The sequence below is a fragment of the Nematolebias whitei genome, chromosome 1, assembly GCF_014905685.2.
Source record: "Nematolebias whitei isolate Nwh7 chromosome 1, NemWhi1, whole genome shotgun sequence".
NCBI lineage: Eukaryota > Metazoa > Chordata > Actinopteri > Cyprinodontiformes > Rivulidae > Nematolebias > Nematolebias whitei.
Genome location: NC_056498.1, coordinates 24,540,082 through 24,564,266, shown reverse-complemented (window position 1 = coordinate 24,564,266; position 24,185 = coordinate 24,540,082). Strand labels below are relative to the sequence as shown.

Sequence of the window (24,185 nt, the reverse complement as noted above, 5' to 3'; positions counted from 1 at the left end):
TAAAACGCCTCAATATAAACCTATATATAAATACTAAAATAAACTACTACTACTACTTGTGTACATAATTTCATTCCATCTTATGTATACGAGATGGTAGTGACAAAGTTTACTTGAACTTGGACTACTGTATCCCTACTTTGCAGTTTGTTACTGATCGCGCACATGGTGGTGGTGGTGGTGGTGGGGGAGGGCGTGGTCCCAAACCCTGCGATAAACGAGGGACTACTGTACAGAACTCTCAAATGGAGTATAAATGGAAGTTGTAAAAAAAATAAAAATAACTTCTAAATATAATCTACAGGAACAGTTCGTTGGCAGTATTTTTGCTAAATTATCCAAAATGTTCGAGACTTTGTTTGCAGAAGATAAACGGTACAATCAGAATTTCACAGTTTAGAGGTATGCAGGCCTTAATACGCAGTCTTTGGGACAGGAAGTGCTGCTATACCGTAGTTTCATGTTTCCACAAACCAGTTTTTATACTGGTGCTGTCACTGTTACTTAAAGCCACCGCTTGTCCGTTCTCTTTCAGTGTTCCACTGTTCTGAGTGACGAGGTTGAGCCCGTACGCCTTGTTTTCTAGTTCTGTGCAGCCGGGCTGCCGAACGGGACTGCAGTCTTTACTCGTGTTTGATAATCCGGAGGAGGTGGCCTGCTCTTTCTCTACGGCCACCACAGCTCCGTTCCCCAACAAGCTGCTGCTTCCATTGTCGGAGAAGCGGGAGCGGCGCGGCAGGCTGGCACTGTCGCTGCTGTCCTGCTGCAGCTGGCTCTGATGGCGCTCCCTGTAGGCCATGTACGCCGCCCGGCGGCTGTTGCGCGCAGCTAGTTCGTAGTGGTGGTGACGCCTGCTGGGGGTGCTCTGCACGCTGCCCTCCACGCTCGTAGGCACGTCGTAGGCGTACTCGCGCAGCACCGTTAGCCGACTCGCTCTGTGCGCTCGCACTCTGTTTTTTAAATGCCTGCTCGCGTGTCCGTTAGCCGCAGGGTTGTTCACTGCGTGGAACTGCACCTCCATTGGTGCCACGTGCATTTTTATGTCATTATCTAGAGAATGCTCAGTCAGACTGGTGTCCAAAACAGCCGTGCCGTTGACCGTTGCTGAGGAGGATTTGCACTGAGCTGCCTCTGCGTGCAGATTGGTCAGTTTGTTACCGTGCGTGGAGGGGCGTGTGCTTGGGCCACTTTTGTTTGTGTAGGATGAGCCGGCGCTGCTTTGGCCACACTTTGTTGACTCCCCGTCTGCCTTGCTATCAGACACTGCCGTGGGTGTCGCTGCCACACCTGGCAGAGGCAGAAGGGCGTCCTCCTGAGCGGAGTAGGCTTGCCTTCTAGAGCAACAGACCTGCGACCAAAAGCTCCTCATGTCTTGTCTGTTGATGCAGTGATGAATCACCATGAATGCCCCGAGGGCCAGAGCTGTCGCCCCATACAGGCAGGTAAAAGTCAAGTCAAACGGGTGCTCCTGTGATATAGCCATGGCACCAAACACCCAGAGGGCTGCGTACAGTCCTAACGCTCCACCTGCGCCCATCAGCTGGGCAGCAAAGGTATGCTCGTTCTCCAGTGCTGACAGAGGCACAGAGTTGGGGGTTGACGTGACAGAGGAGGGTGCCTCATGTGGCTGAAGCTGGAGGGTGAGAGGTTGACAGTGGCTGCTGGGTCCGTCGGGCCCCGCCTCGCTGCTGACTGAAGCCAGGTGCTGGTCCTCTTCGGTTGGCTCCTTTAGCTCGTAACGGCGTTCAGGGTGTCTGCGCAACTGCAGCAGGATGCTCAGGAAGTACATACAGTCCACGAAGATGATAAATCCTGCCGGGCCATAAAAAGCCCCGATGCTTGGCTCCCATCCCATCCAGCAACTGGAAACAAAAAGAAGACAAAGATCAACTAGTCAAAGTTTGTGGCATGAACGGACTCGTATATATTCAGCAAGTTTCTTTTGGCTGCTCTTTTCTTCGGGGAGCAAATTTACATGAAAGATTTGCATTTATTAATAGTATAAGAATCAAATGTTTCATTTACAAAAAGAGTCCACCTTTTATCTTAATATATTATCTTCCCACTTTCACATCAGTTTTTTTTTTTTATTTCACAAACTTTAAATCCCTCTAAAAAAAAACAACAGTTAATATTTCCGGTTATCATCTCATTACATGTTTTAATACAGGCTGAACATCTTCTGCTTGGAACAAATTAATTAAACTCCAAAGACTCCAGGATGGATTTCTTTATCAGTCAGGAACACCATGAGATCTCAACAGCTGCTACTGCAGAGAGGACGCTGCAGGAGCGCTTAATGAACTGACAGCAGTGGCTTGTTGCTTGAACACACACATCACTAGTAAGCCTCTATAAACACAACTTTAGGGAATAAAGTTATCTTACACTTATTCACTTAAATTCAGTTTATATGTAGCACCAAGTCACAACAGAAGTCATCTCAGGGAACTGAACAGAAACATTCATATTTAAATAGTAAGTTAATAATATTATTTATCTGAGGAGCAGACTGCTTTGAGTTTAACTTCATCGCAGACTCTCATCTTGAGCAAGCATGAAGGCGACAGTGGAAAGGAAAAACTCCATAAGGAAGAAACCTCCAGCAGAACCAGGCTCAGTACAAGCAGCCATCAGCTTCGACCAGCTGGGTTTGAGAGGAACAGATACACAATGGCTAGGCCTGTCACGAAAACAGATTATGCTGGGCGATTAATTGTCTCAGAAATTATTGCGATAAACGATAATGTTGTTTGAAATTTGACAATAATTAGTAATTATTGTCAAATTTAAGAAGAAATGTTTGTTAATTTGTTTTGAGTGTAGTACCTTTTATTGACCACTGGATGGCAATATAAGACTGACCCGAAGGACGGATAGTGAGGGAGCGAGCAGCATTTATCTTTAAGATAAATGGGAGGGAGGCCCCTTGACGTGACATGGGCCGTCTCTCTTCAGTTCTCAAAATGGCAGACGCTCGGTGTGGTTTGACCTCTTTAGCGTAGCATTTGTCACACAAAGCTTTTAATAAAAATTTTTAAAAAATCGGTAAACAAGTTCTCAGCTTCTTTTGGCAGAGAAAAACTTTTTACACGAAGGCACGGGTTTCAACCGTGAATTTTGGAGCTTCAACAAGACCCGGGGGGGGGGGGGGGGGGGGGGGGGGGGGGGGTGTCCCTGAGGTCGGCCTGTTAGCTTAGCTCATAGCTTAGCTTAGCTGCTTTTAACAATTAAAAAATGTGATTTTGGATGGTTTAAATGAATATTAAAGAGAAGGGGAGGGGTCAGTGAAGAGCACCGGAGTTGAGCCTTTTGTCATCCAGTGTCTTCAGTAGAAAGTGAGAGACGGGAAGAAACGATAAAGCCGATAAATGAAAATGAGGTAGATAATTTTCATTTATCATGCGATTAATTGATTTATTGTTTATTGTGACAGGTCTAACAATGGCACGTTAAGATAGAAATAATTTAATTTGTAACAATCCATTTAAAGAAATGAGATCAATTTGTCCTCAGTAGTCTAAGCCTATAGCAGCTTAACAAGCCAACCCTAACTATAGGATTTATCAAAAAGGAAAGTCTTAAGCCCAGTCTTAAAAATGGACAATGTGTCAGCCTCATGGACAGAAACTGGAAGTTGGTTCCACAAGAGAGGAGCCTGATAACTGAAAGATCTTCCTCCCATTCTGCTTTGGGAACTCTAGGAACCGCAAGTAAACCTGCAGTCTGAGAGCGAAGTGCTGTTAGGAAAATATGGAACAATAAGATCTGTAATATAAGATGGAGCTAGGTTGTTGAAGGCTTTGTAGGTTACAAGATTTTGAATTCTATTCTGAATTTGACAGGGAGCCAATGGAGAGAAGCTAAAACTGGAGAGATATGATCTCTCCTACCAACTTCCATTAAAATATAAATTGTACATTATTCACCAAAACAAGGCAGCATGGTCGTCATATACAACCGTGATTCAACCAAAGTTCCTTAAAAAACAAAATGAACTAATTTGGGGCCTGAAATGCCTTTTAACTAAATTCTAATGTTTTTGAAAAACTGAGAATGTTGTGCATACTCACTATGGTGCGTTTGCCTGACTGCCGTAGTTTTTGATGTTGGCTGCTGCTGTGATCCCACAGACAATAATGGGGATCCCTCCGCCGATCAAGTAGAACCTAAAACCAGCAGTTCAGCTTTAGTCTTCTCACACAAGAAGTGGATAATTGTTTTAGGCTTGTACGCTGACACCGTGTGGCAGCTTGAAGCTAAACAACAGCTGAGCGTGCATGAGACTGGAGATCAAACCTGAGCATCGGCCTCGGCGGCGGCGGCGGCTCGTCCAGCTCCACGTAGCATTTGGCCTTGCGTGTCACCTGCTTGTATATGTTGCGTGCCGTCACGCCGACCCACAGGGCCGTAGCAAGAGTGGAATAGTGCATCAAAATACCCACCTAAACAAAAAGATTGCACTTGTTTCCTGAATTTTAAGACATCTTCAGTTTTACTCTAAAAATCCACCCGAGGCTCCGTTTTTTTTTTTTTTTAGGATTCCAGGTCACAGAGTGTGAAGGAGGAACACGGGGGAGTGTGTGAAGGTGCTGTGTACTTACTGCTTGGCAGACGCTCGCGTTACGTGTCTGATTGATGCCGCCTACAAAAACCCCACATGTGAGGGAGATGTGGAAGCAGAGGTTGACCAGCATGTGCCAAAACTTGCAGCTCACACGAACACACCTGCAGAGAAGCGATGGCGAGCCAGGTTAACAGGGCTGTTGCGAAAGAACAAGAAGAGTGATGGCGGATAACAGTAGGAGCCACCTGCCATCAGAAGGCAAAAGTACCATATTTTTACTCGTGTCTGCATGTCTGTTAGCAAAATATCTTAGGAATTTGTCAACGTATTTTAATGAAACTCTCAGAGAGTGATCACTGGATGCTTGAGCACAACTGATAAACATGTGGAGTCAAAATAATTAAAGATGGCCGCCACAGCTCGTCAACCTCAGCAAACACCAATATTGCTATAACTCAAACAACTTTGCAGACATCGACATAAACTTGGCTAAGTTGGTAGCTGAGACTGATCCCCAACAAGTAATCAAAGCGTTTCATTGTGCGAGATATTTGCTTAAAACTCTAGCACTGACTGTTGGATTTAACTCAGTGTGTCTGTTAGCAAAATATTGTAAGAAACCAGTAAGTGGATTTTACTGACTCTTTCATTATGTAATCATTGAACATAAATCTAAAACTGAATGACTTTTGGAGCCTCCCCAGTTTAAGATGACTGCAGCAGCTAGTTGATCACAGACAACACAAAAACGACTACATCTCAGTCAGTTTAATAGATATTGAGCCAAAATTTGATGCAGTTTGAATCTGTGACAGGAAACAGGAAGTGGACATTCCTTCACGGCATGCTAGCTAGACTTTTAATTTAAATAAGTATTAGCGTTACAAAGTTTCAGAGAACCCACAGCATAATTAGTTACGAAAACATTTCTCCTTAAAACATTGAATACATTTTAAATGGACCATGATTCATGTAATTTTTTTAAGTACATATATATATATACACACAGACACGAGTGTATAAGAATGGGTTTTTAAAAGTTTAAACCTGCGTGTTTCTATGACAAACCAACACAAACATTATTGACATTACATTAATTATATACTGGTTTCTCACCTGTGATGGTAAATGTAGCTGATTATAATGGTAAGCAGGCAGAGCAGCAGTATGACGCTTGTTGCATAGATGACTGGATGCAACGGCTGGATGCTCGGAGAGAAATGGTCAACACTGCTGAGGTCCTGCAGCAGAAAAGACACTTTGTTGGCAATTGTACCTGATTACCACTAGAGGGCGACATTGTTAAATGAAAGTTGTGGTGCATTTCTTCACAACGTTATAAACGAAATAAATAAAACGCTGAAATGGCTGCACTTTCTAGTGATGCTTCGCAAAAGTCTAACCCCACCCACCATGAGCAAACCGTAGTTGCTCAGAGAGTTGCAGGAGATGGTGGTGAAATTGTCCTGATGCTCCTGAATGCGGCAGCCCTCGCTCCTCCAGCCGCCCAGACCCCCTGCCAGGCTGAAGTTCCAGCAGGCGGGCACGGCGTCCGAGCCGTGTGCGAACCGTCGCAGGGTGATGTTGACGGGGGTCCTCAGGTCACGCAGAGACACACCGTCTGACAGAAAACACGAATCAGAGGAATTTTTTTAAATTAAAATAAAAACAAAAGTTTTGACGGCGTCAATAACACAGATTCCAGTGGTGGGCAGTTCCGTTAATCCGCTAACAGCTAATAGCTAATAGCAGAACAAAACTAGGCTAACTGCAGCATCATCAACATCATCAGGCCAGGACTCTGAGGTCTGCACATCTTTAGACCAGAGGTCACTCTTCCAGGGAAGAAGATGTTCACATCCCGGAGAGAGGAACGATGGTTTGAGAGAGGAGTGAAGGAGGCCATCTTTGTGAAGAGAACTTGTCCATCATTAAACGGGTGGAGGCCTCCGTGTTCACTTGTCCCCCTCTTACAATGCTGTTATTGCTAGTATCACTCAGCTCTGTGAATAGCAAGAGGCCATCGGAGCACTAACGATCAGTCGTTAGGCCGATGGTCCTCCTTTATCATGTGAACTAGTTCTGGCTGTCGGCAGCAAACTAGTTAATCCACTATGAGAAGGTGCTGTTTATAAGACTGAGTTTGTTGCAGCTCCTCAGACTCAAGAAGTCTTTTGGGTAAAAGATGAAACGTTTCAACAAGAAGAATCCACCCAGAGGACCTGACTTTATTTTTAGATTAGCGTTTTCACTTAACTTTGGAAACCATTAGATTTACCTGTATAAATAAAGGTTGATTAGAGGAATTAGCTTCCTCTAAATTAGGTTTCACCAACTTTAAGTCTGCTAACAAAATGCACTTGCTTGTTCCTGTCTGTTGTGGGCGTGTCTTAAAGAGGCCATCAAGCGCTCTATTGGCTTATTACGTGTACACACGACAAGATATGATTGGTCGACGCAGCTTCAACTGGAAGGAGACGAAGACGTGACGCAGACTGCGTGATAGTGGTCTAAGTGGGTAGCGGTTTAGTGTTAGCAAAGCTAACTTTATGGTTAGCTGTGCCCACCACTGTTTGATTCTTAGCGAGCAAAGTTTAGCTAGTTTTTAATTTGTCTGTTCTGATATATTTAGAAATGCACTGATCACAGTTTGTAAGGCTGATTTATTTCCCCCATAGAACAACAACGGACAGAATAATATGATTTTATACTTTCTGGGCAAACTGAAACATCTGACAGTTTATTATAAATATTTGCATTTTTTTATTAACTTTTCTCTCTCAAAAACATCAAGTTGGCTCTAGGTTACCAGACAGAAGTGTTGACAAACAAGATACAACCTAAAAGGAATTACTTTGAAATACAGATTACAATAAAACCTTTTTATCCTATTTTATACATATGAAGACATTGAAGCGCATTAGATCACAGGACAAACATTCTTTGTGCGTGAAAAGAAAATAAATTGCAGCATTGCCTCAAATACTATTTTGTGTGAGATGACTCATTTTATTTTTAGATCTGTTAGATGGTTAACATGCCATTCATTATGTAAATGCAGTCTACATGGCGAATTACACTGTAGTGTTTATGAGGAAATACTATGAAAATAATAGTCATTTTCAGATGTTTCTCCACTTTTTTCCTCTTTTTTAGATTTTTCTACCTGGATTATTGAGCATGCATCAGGATATGTTTCTCCACATTTTAAAAACAAGATGTCCTACCTATCTCTGTCACAATAACAGGTGTGGCCACGCTCCTCCTCTTCCCGCCGTCAGCCAGGAGGGAGGTGTTTCCAGTGGAGGGGAAAAACTTGCCGCTGCGGAAGCCCAGCAGGTGGAGTTTGTAGATCGTATCATCTGCCCGCCCCGGGAGAACAGCCTGGCTCAGCAGAGACTGAGGGAGCTGCAACGAAGCCTCCACGACGGCGCTCTAATCACAAAACCAAAGTAAAGATGAATCGCAGCAAATGTTCTGCTGGTTCTCCTACGGTCAAGAGAAACTGATGGAGGTGCGAGCTACATGTAGTTAGTTCAGGTCAGAGCTGACCTTGTAGAGGACGGTGGAGACAGAGCTGGTGGTGTTGCATTTGAAGGAGAACTTGCGGTCCTGGCCAGACGTTCGCTCCGGTGGGGGCCTCTGGAACAACATGCAGGTCATGCCGTTCCAGTCGTTGGCCCTGACGGCGTGGGCCTCCAGGGCAATGTTGGGGGACATCTAGGGGAAGGAACAGGGAGGGTGACAAACTCTTACTTCTAACCTACAAAGCCCTCAACAACCTAGCTCCATCTTATATTACAGATCTTGTTCTTCCATATTTTCCTAAAAGCACTTCGTTCTCAGACTGCAGGTTTACTTGTGGTTCCTAGAGTTTCCAAGAGCAGAATAGGAGGAAAATCTTTCAGTTCTCAGGCTCCTCTCTTGTGGAACCAACTTCCAGTTTCTGTCCATGAGGCCGACACATTGCCCAGTTTAAGACTGGACTAAGACTTTCCTTTTTGATAAATCCTATAGTTAGGGCTAGCTTGTTATGCTGCTATAGGCTTAGACTACTGAGGATAAATTGACCTCATTTCCTTACATGAATTGTTACAATTGAGTAGATTTCGTTTGATATTATTTCTATCTTAACATGTGATTCTTGACCTGCCATTGTGTATCTGTTCCTCCTTCCTGATCCTCTCAAACCCAGCCGGTCGAAGCAGATGGCCGCTTGTCCTGAGCCTGGTTCTGCTGGAGGTTTCTTCCTCATGAGGGAGTTTTTCCTTTCCACTGTCGCCTTCATGCTTGCTCAAGATGAGAGTCTGCGATGGAGTTCAACTCAAAGCAGTCTGCTCCTCAGATCGTGTCAAATTATTATTTTAATATATAAATGTTTCTGTTCAGTGCCCTGAGATGACGTCTGTTGAGACTTGGCGCTTTATAAATACAATTAGTTGAATTGAACGGACATGGCTATGGACCAAAACTCGAGCAGAGAGCCTGCGGTGTACTAACCAGAGAGAAAGCCTGCACTGTGGCCAGGCGGTAGGTGGCTATCCTTTGGAGGCAGGCGATGATGCGGGAGCAGGCCGTGGCTTCACGCTGAGCCATCCACAGAACTCTCTCATCAGCCAGCATCAGGTTACTGGCCATGTTGAGCATCACCTCACCCAACTGGGAAAACAAGATGAGGGCACTTTACTGTACATTTGATTCGTTCAAATCAAATTCAACGACTGGTCGACTTTTGGAGTCAACTTGACTCAAGATGGCCGAATCAATCTAAAAAAAACGTCCCATTTAGTCAAACATTGTTTATTACAAGTAAAAAGAGGAGTTAAATTACTATGTATTTACTGAAGACTATCGAGGGTTTCTGTCCCTGGAGCCAGGTGATGTTTGTTCTCATCAAACAAACAGCTGCTGGATGGGGAACGTAAACAAATAGAGCAAGGAAAGAATCCTTACATCTTTAATCTTCTCAACAAACTTTCCAAACTTCTCGATCATCTCAGCCACAAAGATGATGTCCATCTTGTCTGAGAAGTTGGCTGCGTCGATGGTGTAGACTCGCAAGCGTTGAGCTATGTTCTCCACGTTGCTCTCATTCAGAGGCATCTAAGAAACATACATGGAGTTAGTCAGCTACACGAGCCGGAGGAGGTTGTGATTATCAAAGAAAAACCATGAACAAGTAGGTTAATCCACAGAACGCAATAAAAAAAAAAGACATTAAAGGGTGAAAATCTTAAGTCCAAGGATCAGACATGAACCTGGTTGATGACGAAGAGAAATCTGGTGGCGTCTTTCTGAAACTGACAGAGGGAGTAGTCGTCCTCGGCCCACAGCCCCTCGCGGCTGCAGTAGCGCCACGCCTGCCGGCCTTCAGCTGGACCGCCGGCGTTGGATGGCAGCCTGTTGCAGTCGAGGTACGCTCTGATCCCTGCCAGAGTGCGGGGCCATCTGGAAGAGTTCCAATGAGTCTGGTTTAATTAGTTTGTGACATCGTTTCACCCTCTTTCCTAAGGTTTAATAATACATTGAAAAGAAGAGCAATGTAACACAAGCACAGGTAACTTTTATTTAGTAGGATGTCTGGAAAGTAGTCCATCCAAAATGCATCTAACAGAGCTCTTCGCTCTCAAACTGCAGGTTTACTTGTGGTTCCTAGAGCTTCTAAAAGGAAAACGAGGGGCAGAGCTTTCAGTTATCAGGCTTCTTTTTTTTTTAATCTGTGAGGTGTTTTTTTTTTTAATCTGTGATTTGGCTTAGACTTGGTTTAAGTCTTTCTTTTTTTTTTATAATCCTATAGTTAGGGTTGGTTTGGGTTTCCTGAGCTATCCCTTGGTTTTACTGCTATAGGCTTAGACAGCTGGAGAACAAACTGAACACATTTCCACACTCTGCTGCAGTCTTTACTCACTCTACTCCCCATGTTTGTATTTACAAACCATTGCTGCCATTAAACCAGGTTTTCTTTTGTTTCTCTTTCCATAGAAACTCCACCTGGACCAGCTGTTGCTGTGTTTGTTGCTTTCCTGTCCTCCAAAACATCAACTACTGTATTTTTCAGACTATAAGGCAGACAGGACTATAATGCTCACTGTCAATTTTTAAAATCAAATTAAAGGATTTTAAGTATGCCTTATAAAAAATAAAAAAAAGGTAGTTGAGGCATATGGCTGCCCTTCCTGAGCTTGGTTCTGCTGGAGATTCCTTCCTGTTAAACAGGAGTCTTTCCTGTCTGTTGCCAACGTGCTGCTCAGGATGGGCGATCGCAACGAAATGAAGATTCAATACAATCTGTTGGCTTCCTCAGATACATAACTTGGCATTTCATAATGTACTGAACGTGAATGTATTATATTATAACAGGTAAGAAGTGGCTGATTGGATTTAAATCTGGACCTGAACTACAGGTGCATCTCCAAAAAAATTAGAATATTGTGAAAAAGTAAAAAAAAAAAAAGTACCACTACACTGAATTTTGTTTTTTCATTATTTAAAACCAAAATCATCAACATTACAAGAAATAAACGCTTGGAATATTTCACTCTATGTGTAATGAATCTATGTAATATTTTTCATGATATTCTATTTTTTTTAGATATGCCTGTAGATGTTTATCTAATAAATCCTCCTTGTTTGAATTACAGCTGCGTCATGTTTACATCTGTCCACAAGGTGGTGCTGCTTGCACAGAAAATATTTGCTTTGTTTGTTTTTTTTACTTAGATAAAATGATTATAGGACAGAAACTTTAAATTGTTCAAATATTTTGCTATGGCTAAATCTCCTACCTGAGGTCGAACAGTGAACCAAAAGACTAAATTTAATGAAACATTTAATTCTAAAGGATGGAAATTTTTCAGGACAAGTGCAAATAAAAGACATTTCAGATTTTATATCAAATTCAGTGATAATTAATATTAGAGAATGTCAGCAGTCTGCTTGTACCTGAACTCTCCCTTGTTGTTGGAGACGCGTTCAGGAGCGCAGTACTTGGCAGAACTTTGCAGCACCACAATATGGACCGTCCTGGTGGTATTGCCCCTGCTCGTCCGGACCCGACACTCCCAGTTCCCCGTAAAACCAGGCTGAATGTTCGAGATGGTCAAAGCACTGACGGAAAATATAGAAAATAATATTCTAAAACTGGGTCCCCTGTTCACATGAATGACATACATGAAGTAAACTGAAAGTGCATTGCACCTAGCAATCAGAGAGCAGTTCTGCAGAACGCGCTTTTCGATGAAGATGCCTTGAGTGGCGTCAGGCTGGACCATGCGGCCGTTTTGGTACCAGAGCACCTGCATGTCTTCAGCCACCAGGGAAGCTTGGCACTGGAACGGCAGGCTGTCCCCCTGGAAGACCACCTGACGCTGGGATGGAGTGAGCTGGAAGGAGGGCAGCTCCAGGGGAGCATCTGGAAGAAACAAAAGCCGTAGATCACAAACACAGCAAGTCATTTAAGTCAGACATTCCTTGTAAATCTGTGCTGTGCATCTTATAATCCTCCACGGAGGCGAGTGCCAAACTGATAAAATGTAAGCAAGTCCAAACAAAGGCAGCGCTGGCCTGGGCAGCCCGCGTCTTATCTCTCTGCATGTCGTTGCACAAGCTCGTTCCCCAAACGCCGGCCACACCGATACCAAAACAGACGAATTAAAGAGACGGCGCTCTTTTTTTTGGCAGTGAAATCTGCAGCGCTCACTCCAACCGACATTTCAGCAGTTAAAAATGTCAGAAACTGAACAAAGTTTCACATAAATGATGAAAGAAGTGCGTTGCAGAGTTCAAGGGGTGCAGTTTCAGGGCGACATCTTTGTGCCTTTGTGTATTCGTGCTCGTTGTCATTCCTACCGCAGGTGAGGAGCTCTGGTCTGAGGGAGGTTATAAGTTGCCCCTGGAGGGACTGAGGGAAGGAGCACTTTGTGCTCTTCACAGCGACGGTTCGGTCTTTGGTCCAACGCAGGAGCCACAGGAGGTTGCAGTCACAAAGCAGGAAAGGCGTCTGAAACTCTCTGGAGATTAAAAATAAATCAACATAGCTACTTGATTGGTAGTTTGTGGCGTATTTGAAGACTTAACATAGTTTTGTTTGCATTTATAAGTGTGTGGCTGAAGAAAACTGCCGGTACTCCACTAACGCACTTACAGCGACTTCAGAGACACCAGTCTGTCAAATGTCCCCTGGGCCAGAGAAGAGAACAAGTTGCCTGAAATATTTCTGTAGAAAAAGAAAACATTATTATTTAGGTTTATATACAAGCGATAATTAAATCAAACCTATGATTATAGATGCCTCTATTCATCAGCATCTGATTTTCAGCTTGGTGTCGACCAATCGATCCAACACTGAAAAATCAGATTTTTTTTCTCGTCAGTGATTGTACTATAGCTGAATGCACCATCGCTAAAGGACTCATTTTAGCTAGCACCTTTTTGATAAGGACGTTTTTACTAAGACTGAGAAGATCAAAGTAAACTGGACTTTCTGCTCTTCGTTACCACTCCAGCTGTTTTCTTTAAGTACCACCTGCTGTGGTGGCATGTTCAGTTGGTGCACTTCCATTGTCTGAGGCGTGCAAAAAAATATGCAGTTTATAAAAGTCTTTGCGAGTTATTCTGTTGGATTTTATCTGTACAAATACATCTGTCCAAAAACCTGGAGGACATTGTTGGTGCACTGAATGTGATGTCATTCGCTGATGCACGTTATGAATGAATGAATATTTATTTCAAACAGATATAAAACAACATATACATATTTGGCCAACTTACAAAACCATCTGTATGAAAAAAGTAGGCTGAAATAAAACTTATTTCTACCCCTTTTTTTTTACTTAATTAGATGAATAGAATTCCAATTCTTATTATAATTAAACCTTCTTACATTGTTGGACTGCCTAGTAAGGCAGCACCTATTATTATCCACCTGATAAGGTTTCTTAACTTTATATCTTACTCTTCCATCAACTTTAATGCAGCCCGAACCAGAATGTGTACCCCCACAAATGTTATATCAAAGCAACCGGCTCGGCATCGTGACGTGTGCTATTGTATTGGAGTTTCGAGTTACCATGGTGACGTAATTAACAAACAAAGACGCCATTTTTATTAGTCATTTTTCATAGACTCTGCTAGCAAATCAAATATCCAAGACAGCTGCCTGAGCTAAAAAGGAAAAATACTGTAAATCAGCCATTTTTAGAGATATTAAGCTGAAATTTGGTGTGGTAGTACCTGAGAGCAATACCCAATAAATAATGGATTATGGATTAAAACATTTCAAGATGGCCACTAAAGCTCAATTTAAATGGCTTCAACTCAGCTATTAAACAAAGAGCTGAAATTTGGTGTGGTTATAGCTGAGAATCTTCCCCATCACATACTGAATTTGGTATGGTGGTAGCTGAGAGCAAACACAATACAGTAAAATCAAAATTTTTAAATGGCAGCCAAATGGCAGTCCCCATCAAAGTTTCTCCAGGAACTTTCTAGTGTACATCTTATTTACAGCAGAATTAAACATTAATAGCTTATCAAAAAAGGCCCATGCTCAATAATCCAGGTATACAATCCAACAATTTTCAGTCAGATCATCTGGACGGTTTCTTTTTTGGCTGAAACGTTTCACCTTCCATCCGGAAGACTTCATCAGTCAAGGAAACACACAAAACAAATTTGATTCTTCCTCCAAACAGCTTACTCCAAAGGAGAACAAACCAGTTATGTTGGTGCTAAAATGGTGTCTTTGGCACGCCCCCTCCTCTTGTGCTGGCCCTCTTCCTTGTCGACAGTCATGTCAAACTGGTTCAAAACCAAAAAAAATCAATTTAGCACCAACATAACTGGTTTATTCCACTTTGCAGTAAGCTGTTTGGAGGAAGAATAGATTTGTTTTGTGTGTTTGTGTTTGACTGATGAAGCCTTCTGGATGGAAGGTGAAACATTTCAGCAAAAAAAGAAACTGTCCAGATGACCTGACTGAAAATTGTTGGATTAATAGCTTATCTAACACCCTTCCGTTTCTCCAATTCTCAATACCATTTACACCCCTCCACTGCCATGTTACAGCTCAAAATGACTTAAAAAATATTAAACTGAGTTATATCTTTGCATTGTTCCAATTCAACATTTAATCCAACATTTGTTCCGACTTCGGTGGTAAATGTAACACAGCACATTTATAATATGCTTAGTAAATGTTTTGTACTGTAAAGATCGCATACCTGGAATGAAAAACAAATGGTACGGAAATGGAATTGTCTAAAATAAAAACCAGTAGGTTAGAGGTGCACAAAAAACCAGTGATGGGTGCATCTCTACTCATGACATGAAAGCAAAAGACTTACAGTCTGGTCAAACTGGTGAGGCCCTTGAAGACGTCTCCATTAAGACAATCAATGCTGTTGTTGGATAGGTCTCTGCAACACATACAAAATGCCACAAAAAGTCCATGTGTAGTTCTTATTAGGACTAAAAAAGTTTTCAGCAAAACAAACCAAAGAAGTCCTGCTGCATTATGATAAAAAGAACAAAGAAAGAGAAGTTAGGCATAAAGAAGCTGCTGATTTAAAAGGAAAAAAAGACCAAGTTTAACAGGCAGGTTGAGGCAGAGAGCTCAAAAATCCAGCCGACAGGTTTACAACTTTCAAGATGGTATTAGATAATGTGTGTGTGGGCCTGCAGGCGATCCGACACATAAAAAGGCAGAGCATCGCTGTGGGAGGTGATTAATCACCTCTGAATACTGTCAAATGCATCAAAAGTGTCTGCTTCAACTCTGGATGTGACCCGACATGATGTCTCGGAGAAACATCACAGAGTAGTGTCCAACACGCCAAACGCCTTTCAGAAGGAATCACACATAAATCCAGGGTTAAACAGTGAGCATGATTGATGCTGCCACTGCCACTTACCGTGTGCACAACATGTTAAATTGTCATGTCAACATGTCAAAGTCGGAATAGAATTCAAAGTCTTACTTCTACATACAAAGCTCTCAACAACCTAGCTCAATTAGAGATGTTATTGTTCCATATTTTCCTAACAGAGCACTTCGCTCTCAGACTGCAGGTTTACTTGTGGTTCCTAGAGTTGAGCTTTCAGTAATCAGGTTCCTCTCTTGGAACCAACTTCCAGTTTCTGTCCGTGAGGCTGACATCTTGTCCACTTTTAAGACTGAGCTTAAGTCTTTTTTTTTATTTTTTATATAAATCCAAAGTCCATGCTCAGTCATCCAGGTATAAAATCCAACAATGTTCAGTCAGGTGGTCATCTGGATGGTTTCTTTTTTTTAGTTGTGCTGAGATGTTTCACACAACTCTATAGTTAGGGGTGGCTTGGGTTTCCTGAGCTATCCTTTAGTTATGCTGCTATAGGCTTAGACTACTGGAGGACAAGCTGACCATGTTTCCTCAATCTGCTGCTTGGTCTCCTCTACCCGTTTGTAATTATTTTGATCTTAACCTGTGTTTTTTAGCCTTTCTTCCTATAGAAAGTACACCTGGACCTGCCCTTCTGTGTTCATCTGTATCTCCTTCCTGTTCCTCTCAACAAGCCGGTCGAGGCAGATGGCCGCTCGTCCTGAGACTGGTTCTGCTGGAGGTTTCTTCCTGTGAGGTTTCCACTGCTGCCTTTGTGCTTGCTCAGGATGGGAGACTGCAACAAAGTGAAAATTCCATGCAACCTGCTGGCTTCCTTGGATCGACAACTTTTACCAATTAGCTGTTGTAATGTATGTCATAGGCGTAGCCAGGATTTTATGAGGGGCGGTTCGTTTGAAGAAAAAGTGGACCTGTAGGACTACTCTGATTGGTTCATTGGCGGTGGTACACATAACTTCAAATGTGTAAACAAGCTAATTAGCTAGCTAGTTAAAACACTGCTGTGTGAGGTAAATCTGTGTTACCAAATAGGCGGTTGTGAGTGGAGAAAGAGCAACACACTGAGAGGGGAATAGCGTGTGTGTCCAGTCTTCTATTCAGAACTCATCCCAGACACGAACGAACACTTCGGTACTCCCGAGTCCCGCCCGAACATACACAAAAAAAAAAAAAAAAAAACACCGAAGAAGAATGAAAGACGTCATCCTCTTAAAGGCACAGTACCACTCCTTAACTCTAACAACATAAATGCAAACTAAGCCCGCAAATAATAACATTACTTCAATTGCAAAAATAACTCATCTTTTTACTTTGCTTTGTTAGACATTGTTTTTTATGAATGAAATTAATGAATTGAAAAATACAATACAATCCACATCTACACATAAAAAAATGACACTATAGAGTAAGATTAAAATTTCTCAAGACAAATGTAGTTTTGCAAAACCTTTTTTTTTTACAATGCATAAGACAGTTTTGTCCAACATCTTATATCTCTGGATAGACAAGTGAGTCCAGCTCCATCCTCCTCGAGTGTTTGTTTGCAAACACATCAACAACTCTGTCAAGGTCAATGTGTTTGCTGTAGTGAATGTGAAGTAGTGCCAGTGATGAGAGACGCTCCTTCCCCATTGATGCCCGCATGTAGCTGTTCAGTCGACGAAGGGCACTGGCACTGCGCTCACACTCGCAGGAGGTGACAGGGAGTGTGCAGGCCAGTTGAAGTAGGACATGCAGTTCTATATCTCGCGGGAGTTGTAGGTGGGACTTCATTGGCAAAGTGGGCGGTTCGTTCGAACCCCCCGAACCCCCCCTGGCTACGCGCATGTATGTGAACGTTTCTGTACAGTACCCTGAGTTGACTTCTGTTGTGACCTAGTGCTATATAAATAAACTGAATTCAACTGAATTTAAAGGGTCTGGATAAAATTAACATTCACTGGAGGGTCTACAACTTTCTATAGAGCCATCAGTTCAAGGGCATGCCAATCTCACACAGACGGGAAATCCATTTATTTAAACCCAAAGGCCTACCGAGGAGCTTTTGAAGTCAAAGTTTACAAATATAACTATGAGACTATATAAAATATACATATTATGTTATATTTAAACTAAAGCTACAATATCTGTTTGCCTGTGGTGCAAAACATCCAAGAAATAAATATGAGGTATGAAGAGTATGAACACAAGGACAAAGGTCTTCCTCGAGGCTTGGCTAATGTCTAGCCAAATAAGGGTCCGTTTTTAAAATCGTTATAAAACAACTCTTTAACGAAAAGAACATTCCGATGTGAAAGTATGCTACATTAGCTAACTGAATGTTTGTGTTAATACGTAAAAGTACTGTACTGAATTGGCAATTGTCTGATTAGAAACGTTTTGTTCGTTGAGCAAATTTTACTGATGACCTTTGCTGTGTAGTAATGCACCTTAAAGTCGTACATAGTAATAAGGTAAATAAAGTCAGGCTAGTTATCCATGTTTTATACTCTTATATCACCACTCAGTGGGCTAAGGTCTGAACAGATCATAACCTGGATGAGACGAATACTTTGTGATTTAAAGTCCTTTTTTTTTTTTACAGCCAGGTGGTTGGGTTTGCTATATTACATTTAAAAAGAGAAAGAAAGAAAAAGATCTGCGCAAAACTGATCGCCACTAAAAGTATCAGGTTAGTCACAAATTCCTTTGCAGGAAACTAAATCCAAAGAACTCTACATGCTAAAATATCATAAATCACATTTACAGTGACAAAAAGCTTTGACAATTCCCGGAGAGATAACGTTTTAATCAACTATTCACCATGACTCAAATATAAAACCTTAGCGTGTTGTCAGCTAAAAGAAACATTCCTCAGAGTTGTTCAAGTGCCAGGCAATGAAACAAGAGCCTGGGATAAAAGAGACATTACTTCAACCCAACCCACCAGCTGAGTTTAATCCAGGGGTGCTTGAAGAATGTGATACAACCATAAACAGATACCTGAGAAACGACTGGCAGTCAGAGGCCAATTTTCAAGCATTTATCTCATTATTGGTGTTTTTCCTTAAGGGGCCAGATGGGGAATTCACTCTGCGTGGTTATTAGTTCCACTCAAAGGAGAAGAAACAACAGCCTTTTGCAGGCTTGCCAGTTTTAGCGAGCATTGTGTGCCAGAGGTAAAGGGAGGAGGCTTTTTATGAAATTAAATTTTCAAGAAGTCCACCGTCCTCTCATTTAAGCACCTGGATTCAAATCCTAGAGTTACAGAAAGGCCTTAAGACAAGTTGGGATACTGTCACAGCTGTCAGTCAGTCTGTTACAATTTTCTTTACGTTCATAATACGTTAGAAGTGAATTCATATTTTCAAAGTAATTCTCAAACAAGGCTTTCAGACACAACTGTAGAAAATCAACAGTGTGAAGGAAAGCTTCAGCTCCGTCATATGCGACAAGGGGAAGTAAAAATAGCGTAAGCTGTGATTAAGGTAGGTCCGAGCAGAGACCATTCAGCTGTTGGAGGAATGCTGGGGCCGAAGGAATCCACAGAGTGCTGCGCAGCCTAAAACTAAGTGTGTTCAAATGTATGCAGATGTCCCTAAATGCAACAACTGACTCTGTCAGCTAAGGATAATGCACTCTTCACATTGCATGATGACGGCCACCCTTTGACTTAAAAAAAAAAAAGATCAGCCAAAATGTGAATGGTCTTAGCAGCATCTTTAGGTATGTATTAAGCATGTATTACACCTAATAAGCCACTTTGCCATTGATAAGTGCGACTCCACTTGGTTCTCATCTTATCGGTTCTTCTCAGGTGTAGGTGAACTGACACTGTGACTCGTTTCCCTGCTCTGTGGGCGGGATCGTCAATGCAAAGTGAAGAGTTTCTTATAGCGCTGTCCAGCTCGCATTGAATCCTCTGATCCACCGGTACAGACAGAAAGGTCTGGACCACGTCAATTGGTCTTTGGAGCGTCCATACTGAGATAGAAACTAGAAAAGCAGAAAAAACAAACAAACTGACCCACACTCTACAAAGCTCAGAGAGGAAATGGCAGTTCAGATGTAGTTTGCAGTTATTGCTGGCAGAAAGAGGAAGACGAGGAGGAAGGGGCGACCTTAGCATTTCCTTACAGGCCAGCTCTGTGACGTCAAAAAAATAATAATTTGAAGCAAAGTTTTTGAAAAATCCGTAAAACTTTCTTTGTACGTCCATAGTTATTAAAAATGGGGGAAAATCTGTTAAGATTAACGGAAAATCTATAAGACTTGACAGGTATGTGGTGGGCAGGTCATCCCATGACATAGCTCCACTGGTCAATCAACGGCTGCTGCCTGCTTACATTAAAATCATCACCTCAGAGTAGTTCGCTAGGAACCATAAACAAGATGGTCCCATAAACCAGGCTGAGTGGGGGCGGGTACCAGCAGTGGGCAGGCCCTTAACTGATGCGGTGCAAAACTAAAGAGTTGAGGCAGTAGCAAAGCGCCAAGACAGTGTGATGGGTCCACAGTGATTCTGAACAAGGACAAAGCTTCTGTAGCAAGGGTTTGATAGTTTATCATCGTGGTTGCAGTGCATTATGGTCCTGGAAGGAGCATGGTGGCAGTATATAATTTATGTGGGGCTTGGGCGAACTGTGTTGGTTTAATTATTGAAAGTCTGAAGAAGTGACCACAATGGTCTCATGACTCTAGGCTGATCAACACAAGTTCAGTAAAACAACCTGGTGCAGACATAATACACAGTCGCATCTTGATGAGGTCCACGAGTCATGCTGAGGTGGGTATAAAGACCATAAACACACAAGAGCATTTTGGGAACAGTCTTGGTTTATTTTTACGATAAAACTCGAAATAATCTTGTGTTATGTTGTGGCAAATGTTTTGAGGGCAATCTGAATTCAGGATGAGAGCTATCCCCAAAGACCTTTATTGGTAATGGTACTTTGAAAGACAGGTTTTTAAACAAAACCCCCACAAGGTTGTTTAATTGAGGACAGCGTTTTTGAAGTTTGACAAGTCTTCATTAATGTTATGGTTTAGCTGTTAATATGACTCAACAAAATTACTTTAAAGAAATTGGGAAATCCTGATGTGGCATATAAATACTTCAGAAAAATCTCTTCCCTTTAAATCTCTGATTGAGTGCTGTGACAGTAAACACAAAATTAATAAACACTGGAACAAACCAAGTAATGTCAAGTTCATGCTCAATAATCCAGGTAAAAAAAATCCAGAAAGTTCAGTCAGGTCATCTGGACGGTTTCTTTTTTTGTTGCTGAGACGGTTCGTCCTTCATCTGACGAAGTCCTTTGGATGAAGATTGAAATGTCTCAACAAAAAAAGAAACTGTCTAGATGACCTGACTGAACTTTGTTGGATGCTTTACCTGGATTAATGAGCATGAACTTTGATGTTTTGAACCACTTCGGCTATGGCTGCCTCAGAGGAGGCGACGGGGGAGAGGGCGGGCCCCAGAAACCATCAGCAAACTGGGGCCCACTATGTGAGTGTGCTGCTTGTGAAATGTTGAAGTCGTCGTCAGCTTCGATGGGGAAAACTAAAGAAAAATGGGAGCTTGTGTGTTATATGCAAACCTGTATTCATTTTCCAGGATTTTTATGTCTTCACAAACTTTGGCAAACATTCTGACACATAAGCAACACTTATAAGTTGATATATTCATTCCTTGTGGCCATTTTTTTTCCCTCTTTCCACTTTCATTTACCAAAAAAGTTGTGTAAATATATGTTTTCCAAAGCTTGATGTAGAGCTTCTGTGTTTACATTCCTTGGGTATGCACTTGTTTGTTTTTCCTCTCTGTCCAGTCAAATTAACTGAGATGTGTGGCGATAAAGAAAAGGGGGTAGATTTGGGTGATTTGGATTCAAGTGTAGCATGAATTTATATCGATGACGATGAGCAGGAGGGGGAAACTAGGCCCAGTCTGAGCCGAGAGAATGACCTCCTTCCCGTCAGGCTCTTGTTGTTCCTCAACAACAGCCAAGTTCAAGTTTGTGTTGGCAGTGACTGAGTGCTGTCAGGTGACTCCAGTTCAAGCTCTGCTCCTGCTCCCCCTCGTGCACGTGTTTGCAAACAGAAACAAACAACTCTCCTAGATAACCCACATGGACTTCAGCTTCCTGTATTCCCCATATCAAAACTGCAAATCTGCAGCAAATATTCATAGACATGCATCTCCTTCCTATTTTCCCCCGGAGTGTGTGAAAATATTTAAGGCCTCACGCTGACGGCAGCAGTCTTTGGTACACATCCAAGTCAAACAAGAGTAGAAACAGACAGCTGCTTGAACCGTGCGTTCCTTAAGGGAATTAGATCCTCTCTACACAGGATGTTGCAGAGATGGACCTGAATCAATAGCTGCTATACACACAATTTATCAAATCAAAGATGTGTTATTGAAACGTGAAAGTATAGCACTGGAAAGGGTTAGCAAAAGAACAAGCAATATGCTCTTAAAAGCCAAACAGTTCCTTCACTTGTTAATAAAAGAGAACTGCTTTAAAAAGCTTGTGACCTAAAACGTCCAGTTGTTTGATTTTAACACACAAAGGAGCCTTTTCACAAACGTTTCATGTACAATTTGTTATATAATTAGAGCAAACACTCGAAATCATTAAAAGACTTGGACTTTAGCTAATTTGAATACAAAAACAAACAACAGAGCTACAAGTAAATCATAAAGTGGGCACATTTTTAGAAGCATAGCATGCGAGAATCGACAAAACTTTAAAAGAAGCTCCAACAATACTCACAGTTTTTTCAGTGCTGGCAAGCCCAGAAAAGCGCCTGGCTCAATACGGCTAATTATGTTACTGCGCAGATCCCTGTGGGGAGAAACATGGTTTTAGGTGAGGAGCAAGACAACAAACAGCTTTGCTAATTCTTCATTTCAGTCTTTTAGGCTGGGAGGGGGGAATCATTTCCTCCACAAACTGCAAAGCAATGCATCTTTTTAGTAGGGTTCAGTGAAAAGGTTATGAAAAAGTATATCTTACCAGTTGAATATAGCTTTTTAGAAAATCTCAGTAAAAAAATGAAATTAAATTCTGACCAGAGTTATGTGCTAATAGATCATCAGACCCAACTCCAAAGAGAATTTTGTCTGAACCGATCATGTGATGATAAGTTCTATTTTGTGAAATACCTCTACATTAACATTAAAGTTCATGCTCAATAATCCAGGTTAAAAAAAAAATTCAACAAATTCCAGTCAGGTCATCTGGACGGTTTCTTTTTTGTTGAGACGTTTCGTCCTTCATCCAAAGGACTTCATCGGTCAAAGAGCCACAACAAACTCAGTCTTACAAGCAGCACACTCTCATAGTGGGCCAACCAGTTTGCTGGTGATAAGATGGTTTCTGGACACGCCATCTCCATCGTCGACTCCTCTGAGGCAGCCATAGCCAAAGTGATTCAAAACACCAAAGTTCATGCGCAATATTCCAGGTAGAAAATCCAACCAATTTCAGTCAGGTCATCTGGACGGTTTCTTTTTTGTTGAGATGTTTTGTCCTTCATCCAAAGGACTTCATCCGAGTTTGTTGTGGCTCCTTGAACCGATGAAGTCCTTTGGATGAAGGACAAAACATCTCGACAACAAAAAGAGAAACCATCCAGATGAGCTGACTAAACTTTATTGGGCTTCTACATAAATTTTGTTATTTTGATTCATCTACCAGTAAAACCCAATATTTCTACATTTCGTTGATTTTACCAATTGTTATTATTTTTTTTTCATTTATCCTTTATTTGTCCAGGTAGTCTCATTGAGCAGATGGTGGGGGTAAGGGGCCTTGCTCATGGGCCCAAAGTGGAGCAAATGAGGATGGGGCAAGTGTGGGTGCTTCACCTACCCCACCCACAATTTTGATGTTGTCGGGCCGGGGCGTGAACCGGCGATCTTCGGATCACAGGCCCACCTCTCTAACCTCTGCGCCACCACTCCCCAAATTATTAGGTCAGGTTTGTGAAATTAAAGCAGAGGAGGGATCAGTATCACGAAAACTAATCTTTGAAAAAAAAAAAATCTAGTTTTCTACAAACTCCCAGACCAACACCAAACTCAATCCTCTGTCATCACTGTAAAAACTGCTGCCACGACCCCTAACAAACCGTAAAAGGATTTCTCTGGTTCCCACACAAACGCACACAGACAACCCCCGCTCTCGTAAAGTTCAAAGGTTTGTCGTCACAAAATTCCTGCGGCGCTCACCTGCACTGGCACTGCCTCGTCACTCAATATCCTGGAGGTTCAAGAGGCTTTGTACTGGCCACCTGAGGCCACACAAAGCACCGGTGGGTAACTCTGCCTGTTTGATGTGGAGAAACCGTCATCTACAGGCAGGTTTGTGGCCACAGAGAAGTCACGGACAAAACATCTAGTGCTTGTTAAAACTTTTGAAATGAGCGAGCGGCTTCATTGTGAGACGGTGCTGAGAGAGAAATGAGAAGGCAGGACGAGGAAATTACAAATGCTCTCTTGTAGAAAAGAGGAGTCAGTTTTGAAGAGAGGCTGGTGCACAAAAACACGAGTCCTGTGATGAGTTGGTTTCTAAAGCGGAATGGTTTCAAGACATTTTTGTTTGCATGAGTTCACAGAGTTCTTGCTTTCTGACATTATTTTAAATTTCCAAAACAAATTCTGCCTCAGAACAGTGACAGTCTTCATGAGTGTTTGGTAGGGGTGCACCAATTGCAGTTTTCTGGCCGATCACCGATTTCTAAAAAGTTTG

The 24,185-nt window shown here is 42.2% G+C and overlaps 1 protein-coding gene across 1 annotated transcript in view; it reads right to left on the bottom strand.

Moving 5' to 3' along the window:
• Positions 1-265: 265 nt before the first annotated feature.
• Positions 266-24,185, bottom strand: part of adgra3 (adhesion G protein-coupled receptor A3) — a 39,902-nt gene continuing 15,982 nt past the window's right edge. Inside the window, exons 3-19 of the mRNA XM_037675958.1 lie at positions 22,206-22,277; positions 14,911-14,982; positions 12,711-12,782; positions 12,416-12,576; positions 11,765-11,978; positions 11,510-11,674; positions 9,826-10,015; positions 9,521-9,670; positions 9,068-9,226; positions 8,120-8,287; positions 7,795-8,002; positions 5,980-6,188; positions 5,684-5,808; positions 4,605-4,728; positions 4,300-4,445; positions 4,074-4,169; positions 266-1,862 (exon numbers count right to left, since the gene is read on the bottom strand). Coding sequence (XP_037531886.1) covers positions 446-1,862; positions 4,074-4,169; positions 4,300-4,445; positions 4,605-4,728; positions 5,684-5,808; positions 5,980-6,188; positions 7,795-8,002; positions 8,120-8,287; positions 9,068-9,226; positions 9,521-9,670; positions 9,826-10,015; positions 11,510-11,674; positions 11,765-11,978; positions 12,416-12,576; positions 12,711-12,782; positions 14,911-14,982; positions 22,206-22,277 — 3,748 coding nt within the window. The 3' untranslated portion in view covers positions 266-445. The remainder of the gene's footprint in view (positions 1,863-4,073; positions 4,170-4,299; positions 4,446-4,604; positions 4,729-5,683; positions 5,809-5,979; positions 6,189-7,794; positions 8,003-8,119; positions 8,288-9,067; positions 9,227-9,520; positions 9,671-9,825; positions 10,016-11,509; positions 11,675-11,764; positions 11,979-12,415; positions 12,577-12,710; positions 12,783-14,910; positions 14,983-22,205; positions 22,278-24,185) is intronic.